General features: G+C 35.5%; 1 protein-coding gene across 1 annotated transcript in view; it reads right to left on the reverse strand.

Moving 5' to 3' along the window:
- LOC115449523 overlaps nt 1-9,269 on the reverse strand; it is a 54,498-nt gene extending 45,229 nt beyond the window's left edge. The window contains exons 1-2 of the mRNA XM_037436838.1: nt 9,134-9,269; nt 7,757-7,954 (exon numbers count right to left, since the gene is read on the reverse strand). Coding sequence (XP_037292735.1) covers nt 7,757-7,954; nt 9,134-9,253 — 318 coding nt within the window. The 5' untranslated portion in view covers nt 9,254-9,269. The remainder of the gene's footprint in view (nt 1-7,756; nt 7,955-9,133) is intronic.
- Nucleotides 9,270-9,487: the final 218 nt, after the last annotated feature.

A 9,487-nucleotide genomic window follows, 5' to 3' on the forward strand; every position in this document is an offset into this window, starting at 1 on the left:
GTATGCAGGTTTCCTCACGATGTTTTCCTTCATCGTTAAAGCAAGCGATATTTTACAAAGAATACACACATAATTTTAATCTGCGGACATTCGTCTCGGCAGTCCGTTCCACACCCAACTAGGTTATCACTGCTTTTTACAGATCATTTATTAGGGTTAATATCAGAAGCTATATCCAAAACTGAACAAACAGTGTTGGGGGTATGGTACCCGACATTTAATCTGAGTACGTCCCCGTTCAAGAAATGCATTTAAATGTAATGCTCGATTCGTTGCATTTTGTTCACAGTTTGGCGAAGAAAGTTTTATACCGACTCGTTTGGTCTTTCCGGTATATTGTTACATGTCTAGTCTGGTTTTATGGCACTAAAAATAAAACACCCTATGTACAGTCAGTTACGGAAGAAGCTGAACAAATTCAAAATTTCAAATCGCCTATAAACTTTGGTCTATGTATCAACAAAGATTTTTACCTATGTATTGTATACATTTAAATTAGTTAGTTTTAGTAAACGTTTAGCAGTATTCTTGAAACAATGGGATTACCTACTCCGTGATCCGGTATTATCTCAACGCACTATATCAATTCTTTCAGTAGCTTCTATGATATTTCTAGCATCCAAATTCCAAACATCTTCACTAACTTTCTCATTTATAAAATGCACGATTAAAAATATACAGTATTATAAACTATTCACTATTATGCTGCATTGTCTCTCTTCAAGTTATATTCAGTGAGAAAGTTGGAAATTGTATTATTTATGAGTTGGAATACCTACGAATAATTTAAGAAGCGTTCAATAAAAGACGAATAGAATTGAAGGTAGTCCGTAGTCAAGGTGACCTTTTTGAATTTGCCTTATTCCTGATGGGTGGAAGAATACAACGACACTTAATGCCTTCTATTTTACAGAGTTTGATTACGTAATTCTTTTACTTTAAAAATCTTAATATAAAACTACCTTGGCCCGCGGCTCCGTCCGGTGAATGCCCATTTAGGCGATAAATAGTAGCCCATAGAAGTCAAGAATAATTTAACTTGCTATTAGTATAACTATTATCATAATCGGTTCTGTATTACAAACAAACACACGGAAAATCAAATGGTCTTTCATTCATATTATATGAAAATTGTACAAAATATGTGTTTGTGAACTGGGCCCTTATTCTGTATGATAGTGTAAACGCGTAACGCGGCCGTGTCATGTTATCTTCGTGAAATGTGCGTGGAGTGGTATTCTATAAGGCAATTTCTATAGTCCTAAACATGATGCGTTGTGTTACGTGCTTGTTACACACTGTTAAAATAACGTGCGGGATAGAGAATAAGGCCCCTGTTGTCATAGAATGTTGTTATATATTAGAAAACATTACTTTTTACACTAGCCACTGCCTTATTCTTATGTTGGATTGACACATCACATTTTTGACCATATTGTAGAAGGAATATGGCTTAGGTGTTACCATCGACCTGACATCAAATGTGCTGTTCTTCGTAATAAAGTTCTTGATAATATTGCGATAGTAATATAATATAATATCAGCCCTGTATATAGTCCCACTGTTGGGCACGGGCCTCCTCTACTACTGAGAGGGATTAGGCCTTAGTCCATCACGCTGGCCCAGTGCGGATTGGTAGACTTCACATACCCTCGAGAATTTCAATAGAGAATTTCCCAGGTATGCAGGTTTCCTTGTGAAGAATACACACATAATTTTTAGAAAAGTCAGAGGGTTGTGCCCTTGGGATTTGAAACTGCGGACATTCGTCTCGGCAGTCCGTTCCACAACCAACTGGGCTATCGCCGCTACTATTGTGATAAAGATAAATAAAAAAAATACACGTGGAATTGACAATCTCCTCCTTTTTTGGAAGTCGGTTAAAAATACTAATAAAACAGAATTTAAATACGATTACGAATTTATAAAGTTACACTTCACTTACAAAGAAATAACTTTAAGGGAAGTAGAATTCATCGTTTTACAAAGTGATAATAGAATCGGAAAGGTCTGGGCGAAATCAAATTAAACTGACGTAGAAATAAAATACGTACAGTATTGATAGAAGTGGCGAATGATTTCATTAGAGTTATATAAAGTAAGGGAATTGAGAAACGGCTTTGGTTTACTAAAAAGTATAGGAAGATATGATAAAATTTGTGTAAATATAGACGAATGAATGAAGTATATTGGTGATAGCTTAAATACATTCAATAACATATTGGGGATATCTCGGCAAAAAATGCTTACTGAAAAATAGTAATGCACTCTAATGTTATCGGCAGTATAGTTGAATTTTCAATACTTTAGTTAGGCCTCGAAAATCAAAGGAGCCGTATGCTTAAGTATGCTTTATTTTTGCCAATATTATTCAAATATAATTGCTGTCGGTAAGAGCTTGCTAGGGGTACCTTAAGTCCTTATGCCGGCATACCACCATCCTGGCAGGGGGAGCCTGGCCTTAGTCTTTCTAGAATTTAAAGCATTTTTAAAATGCTATTTATTCTTTTCTTACTTTGCGTAAGTTATCTTTCTAATTTATTAATTCCCAGATCGATCTTATTTAAAATATTTAATGGAATCTTTAAATTTTTTTGACTTAGTAATGAATATCTTTTTCTAAATCTTTTCAACTTTCTGGTTTGTTGTGTCAAAGACCCGCATCACTAACCAAAGAAATCAAAAGAAGCTGTCACTCTCAAAATACCTAACGGTGCGAACTTTCCGTTATAGTTTCCACAGAATGCAGTTTATGCCCAATTTGAAAGTAAAATCGGAACCGCAGAGGGTAGACGGCGTGCAATAACAATCGGCCGGTTGAGCTGTGATTGTATCGTTTGCGGAGTCAAACGTTGTTTATACGTCTTAGTGGATGCGAATTTACCATTTCAAAAGGCTTTTTATTTATTGTGTTGTTGGGTTGTTGGAGTGAGGCTTAGTTTTGCTTGTAGGATATTTATCGATCATCTGAACCCCACTACTTACCGTCAGGTTTAGTGGAATCTCTTTGTTGGGATTGTATAAAAAAAAAGTGGTGAAAAAATTCCACTGTGTCTTTTCGAAAAAAGAGCCTGTTTCAAGGCATCTATCTATGCTTGTGGTTCTGGGACTTAAGAAGTTTGTAATGGCTATATTCAATCTGTAAAATATTGTTTCAATTAGAATCAATTACGAATTTTTTATTGATTTAGATGATGTACGAGTTGTGTTTAGTTAAATGTAAGAAGAAGGTACCAAAGAACGTTCTCAAATACTATGTAAGTTGTTATTTCATGTTAACAGAAAAAACGGTCATATTAATAAAAATAATTGTATAACCATTTAAGCAAATGGATGCTTTATTTTATAAGATATTTAAAAAGGATAGTCGTTCTAAACTGTTTGTAATAGAGTCCATTTTTCGTCACTACTGTAACAAAATAACCATTGGCGACACCGATAGCTAGCCTTTGAATAAAATATAAAACGGTCGAGACAGCCATATGGGCTGGCATTTTATATGACCTAAAATTTTTGAAGACGTATTAACTTATTAATTTGAGAAATATAGGGCAGGGTAGGCAGATATGCTAGCACTAAATCTAACAAATTTTCGGTTCATAATGTAGATTAATTTGTCCTTTCGGATTATGCCTTATGGATTGTGGTTTAGGAGGTTCTGGTTTCGAATACTAGACCGAGCATCACTTTTTTTTATATATATTTCGTTCTTTTTTGACAAGATTTGCCCAGGACTCATATCAGGCAGGCGACGCGTGGTAAAATAAAACGCACACGCCATTTCCCCGAAGGGTTAACAAGAGGTACTACTATGCCGTCCATTATAGCTAAGTAAGTGCCGTCCCATAAGGTGATAGGCGGTGAGCCGATCACCATATCGGAAACAAATTACTCTAGACTTATTTCAAACGCAAAAGTAATTACTCTACACCAGTGGTGGCTCTAAACGACGCGAGGCTCTAGGCGAAAGCAAAAAAAAACTTTGAGACCCCGAGCGGAGCAAAATAGTTCCTCAGTTTTAAAAGTTTCCTCGGTAAGATATTAAAAAATGTCCTTCAAGGCACTTGGGCTGTAAGAGCGAGACCCTGGCCGGTGGCCCGGTTCACCTCACTTAAAAGCCGCCTCTGCTCTATACCAATGGCGAAGAGTCCATATAACGCGATTCTTACCGGCTTCACTTTCATGTGTTATGTAGAATCTAATTATCATTACAACGACTTGTGGATCGCATTTATGCGCATTAGTGCCTATATGTTGTGTCGGGTTCTCTTTTGGAAAATTCACCCTTTGTCACTGATCTATATTATATATATTTACCTTACTTCATGGCCAAAGAATAATTGTTCTGCACAATATATACTTAACTTTCATAGCCAAACAAGCCGTAAACCACACGTGTCATACTGCCACGAATCGATCATTTGTAATGCGCTTAGAAAACCACTAGAACTCAACGTCGCTTGCGGTGTAGTCGGGAGTAAGCTCGTTTGCCTGTGTGGTTGTTATATTGGTTTGGTATCGACTTTACATACATATAGTATCGGCTTTATATTGTCTTACGTCTACATCTTAAAGATATTCTGAATTTGAAAGTTTGTAAAAATGTTTGGTTGATTGTTAGAATTAATAAATGTACCATGGTAATGGTATTTATGTCGCAAAAGTGCATACTAGGATTTTTAATTCGGTAATGATATTCCACGCGTGTGAAGCCGTCACCAACACTCAGTATCTACTGTCCACTATTTATATAAAGTGACAACGAAATTTGATTGCTTTAAATCCACAAACTATTTTAAGATAATTTTACAGTAGTTTTTAACTTTTACTAATCTTTTGTTGACAGTGTAAGCTATTTATTTGTTATGGTGCCAAATTTTATATCATCCGTCGATCGCAAGCCTCGGGCTTCCGGTGAGGCTTAAATAGCCGCCGGCTGCCAACAACCGGGATTCACGGCTTAACCTGTCTCCCGATAGAGGGTTGGAAATATTTTCTATTCCGATCAATATAAGGAAGGAGTGATTTTTGATGTTTCATATATTTGTATTCTTTGTTAAAAATTCTTTTATCTATAAATCAATGTTATAAAAGGCATTTTGGAAATAGAATTTTACGTACATTATTTTCCGGTATTTGAGTACAGTTTTTGACTAATTGATCATGTATTACTGTATTCAAATTGACGTGTAAGTAAAATAGAATTTCATATAAATCTGTATTAATAAACGAATATTCTAAATATATTACAAAAACGATTTTTTCAACAATTAATATTGGGCGTCAAACAGTATTACCTCAACAAAACTAATATCTACCCACCGAAATTACCACGAACATGTCCTTTAATTAATACTGAATAAGACCATCTTCCCTTAATAAAAGACGATCGGAAGCCATTCCCGCATTCAATTATTGGTTCTGATAAATTCACTTGTGGAAGTTGATTCAGGTCGACATCTCGAATTTCATTGGATGTCTATTATGTAAGTGCTGTAGGGTCATAATCGCTTGTACAGCAATGGGAATGGACTTCGTATTATATTATTCGCTTAATTAAGTGTTCGCGGTTTCGCTCGCATTAAAAAATGTTCATGATAAAAGTCATATTTGAAATTTAAGTATTTTTTCGGATTTCATTGCTGTTTTTTTTTTATATTATAGAAAGGGTATAAAAATATCGTATACTTGTAAAATTTTGGTAGATTTTTGCAACCTAGACTGGACGACTTTTAGGCGATTTGTCGTCATTTAGACTATCTTGAAAGCATAGCATATGAATTTTACTGTGATAAACCTGTTTTGGTTGTTTGGAGGTTATTTATATACGCAACTCTACTACATAAACCAAGTTTAGGTTATTTTTTTTTGTCATAAAAGTAGAAAATTGAGGGAGTTTTTCTGTACCTTCACCTTACTACTAATTAGGAGACTTTAGATTGCTTGAGAATGAATTTGGGACAACTATCCATCAGACAACACTGTTTTCCAGTACAAAAAGTACCTTATAATTGTTAGAGCACTTTCTCTTGCTATATTTAGATATCTTTGGATATTGGACTATGTGTGCCAAATTTCAATAAAATTCCTTCTGAGGTTTCAGCGTTTAGATCTAATTAGAAACTTCTATTTTTTTTTGGTTGCCTCTACATTTGTTTGCCTGGCAGGGTCGGCTTATACAAATACATCGGACTTTCGGGTGAGCGCTTCAGGCATTCGTAACCTTGGAACATTAAGCGACCATGCTGAGAGCAACCTATACTATATACTATACTATAGACGATTGCGAAATATTTGTAGTTTCTTTGTTAACACTATTTTGTGTTATGTATGTTTTTTTTTCAAATGAATCTATAAGAGGACTTTTATTTTCCAATTAGGGGAGAAAGACAATGCCGCTATAGGTGTTTTATATTTGGGTTTGTCAGTGTTGGGGGTGTACACTATTGGATACGCCTATACCCCACCACCGACGATGTTGCTGAGAAATTTATGGTATTAGTGTTTCGATATGGGGTTAGAGTTTTATCCATAGTGGCATTGTGGTGTTTTCACAAATAGGGGAGATGGAGGCGAGCTGTGTAACATTTGTAGGTGGATCTATTGTCGGCGTTTGTGCGGTGCCTTATACAATGTAACGTTTTATTGGTTATTAGGTAGAGCTCGGGTAAGGAAACAAACAAATCCGTATCTAATTGTGTAGTCAAAGGAAGGGTAATGTGGGAGAATAATTAAATTTTCTGCGAAATGAATTTGATATTTATGTGATTTAATTGAAGTGCTTTTTGCTGAATCATTGAACCAATCAAATTCTCAGTCTAATGTACCTACTTATTTTATTTTCATTCAATAATTTCGAATGTTCAATGGTATTATGAACTTCCTCCTTTCTCTTTCATCTTACTAGATACACACACTTTTACTAATATACTTAATATTCATTATCATCATCATCATCATCCACAACCTGTAGAGTTCCACTGCTGGGTATAGGTCTCTCTCACATCATGCCACCTTTTTCAGCCTCGAGCCAATCGCATCCAGGTTCGACCCACGATTCTTACAATATATATCCTATAGGAACATTAAATAATATAAGAAACTTTTAACACTTATCAACCTATTGAAGTCGCAATATACAATTTATGTAAGTTAATTTATGTAAAGGAAAACAAGTTCCAATTAACGTGGCTGTTAAAAATTGTGATTTTGTTCAGCTGAGTTTGACTATGCAGTAATTTATGACACATATTTGAAAAGTTTGCGAAAGTAAGCGCGCAGGAATTGTGTTATGTGGGCCTTTTAGTACTGAGTGGAAGTTAATCAAATTACTTGTGAAGTGCGTTGGAGGGTATGTTATTGCATTTATGGATATAAGCACCTATCAGTCTCGTTATGGACATCTATTATGGATATCTAGCTTTGTCCAGTAGTGTTTATTGACTAATAAAGAAAGTTCAAAAATTTTTACTCCGACGAGTTTATGTAACCATTATATTCCTGCCTTCGTCCTATTGCAATATGGGGCCAACGACCAAAAAAAAACTAATATTTTTTATTCACATCCAGTTCTATATTTTGACTCAAGTTCTTATATTATGAGCGTCACTCGGTACATAAAAACACGTTGTCAATGTTGAATCATACCAAGTCAGGTGTACGGATGGCAGACCAGTCGAGCCGAACGAAAGTGTACGGAACGCCAGATCTAGTACGTAGTACATATTGATGTACCACCATGAATAGCGAAACTCACCTGTAATTCGGGGAAGCTTTGCCTCACGATGAGCGTCCACAGGTTGTAGAGGACGCAGATGGTGACCAAACACAGCCAATAGAAGTAGAAGTTCTTGTCAGGGTTGATGACTGTTCGTGGGGCTCGGACCTTCCTCCGTCGCTGGCGGTTCGTCGATCTATGCTCCCCTGTCGCGCCTTCTGACCCTGTGTCTTCTACCTATGGAAATAGACGAAGAAAGTATACATATTATATAACGTGAACTGTGAACGTCTCTCAATTATATTGTGTTTAATTTTCTGCGCTTAAGTTACTTTTAGATTAAATTATGTGCATGTTGACTTTTCCTAACTTGGGCTTGCATTATAGCTGTAAGTTATAATATTAAATTATTGTAATCGTAGTTGTCTGCTAGAACACCTAATAAATAAAAATAAAATAAACCAAGTCCCCTTTTCTGTCTGTATGTTATCGATTTTCTCAAAATCTACTGAACGGATTTTTATGAAATTTGGTATGGAGATAGTTTGAGATCCTGGAAAGGTTAAATGCTACTTTCTATCCTGGGAAAATATATAGCGGGACTTTTTTCCCGAAAAACTTCGTCACGTGGGCGAAGCCGCGAGCAAAAGCTAAGAGAACATAATAAAGTATTGAATTTTAATTCAGGTTTTGTGGAAGAGTTTGTTTAGAAATTGATTTTGGAAGTTTATTGTCAGAAATTTAAGTTTCAAATGAGTTTCAAAATATTTCCTTTGTTAACAGTGGAAATCAATATTTTACTTAAAAACTGTAGCGTTATATCTTAAGCTAAATAATTAAAGAGACAAGCACTGATATACTTATTTATTATGTAATAAAGAACCCCAAAATAAAATTCCCTTAGAAAAGCTCTCCTGACCGTCTGGTCAAAAGTCGAATAAAACATTTTTCCATTTTAAATAAAGACAGAGTCTACTCAAGTGTAAGACATAAATATTGAACGTCCTATTATGAAACCAGAGCTTCCCCTACAATTATGACACGAACAAGACGCCGCACCGGCATTTTCGGCCATTGCGATAAGCCCACGATATTGCTTCTATGGTGAACATTATCATTTCAGGGGCCGGGGATGGTCATTTCCGGGTCACAACCAGCTATTAAACGTCCTTTATGGGGCATCCTCGTTTTCTTTGATTTAAAGGCTTTTGAATGTTGGCTTACGCGATTTACGCTTCATTGCCTTAGCGTTGTTATGGTTTTAAATAAAGACATTAAGTTGTGTATCGTAATTTGAAGTAAAATAATAAAAATTGCCTTAGGTTTGATTAAGATAAAAAATACTCATATATTAATTTATTAAAAGCGGATTATTTTGATTAATTTTTTAATCTTGTTCTATAATTTCAGACTTACTGTTTCCTGCGTCGCCGGCGTCTGTCTAGTCGAAAATCTCTTCAAAAACGAATCTTCTCTCTTCAAAGGTGGTTTTTTCTGTATCGCCGAACTAAGCTGCACGGTGGTTCGAAGTTTCATCCATCTTTGATTCGATTTCGTTCTGCATCAGTCATCCAATATCGTGAATACAAAAAAAATAAAGGCGTGTCACAAATAAACCTAATTACGTAAATCAATAGCAATCCCAACTGCCATCGAGACAGTTACGATGGCAATAAAACTTTCATAATTAGGTGGTGTAGTCAGGGAGTTCGTAAGCAAAAGTAGCCATGCTTCCAGAAAGTTTTAGATATATCAAGGTAGATGAGAAAA

Source organism: Manduca sexta, chromosome 9, assembly GCF_014839805.1.
Source record: "Manduca sexta isolate Smith_Timp_Sample1 chromosome 9, JHU_Msex_v1.0, whole genome shotgun sequence".
NCBI lineage: Eukaryota > Metazoa > Arthropoda > Insecta > Lepidoptera > Sphingidae > Manduca > Manduca sexta.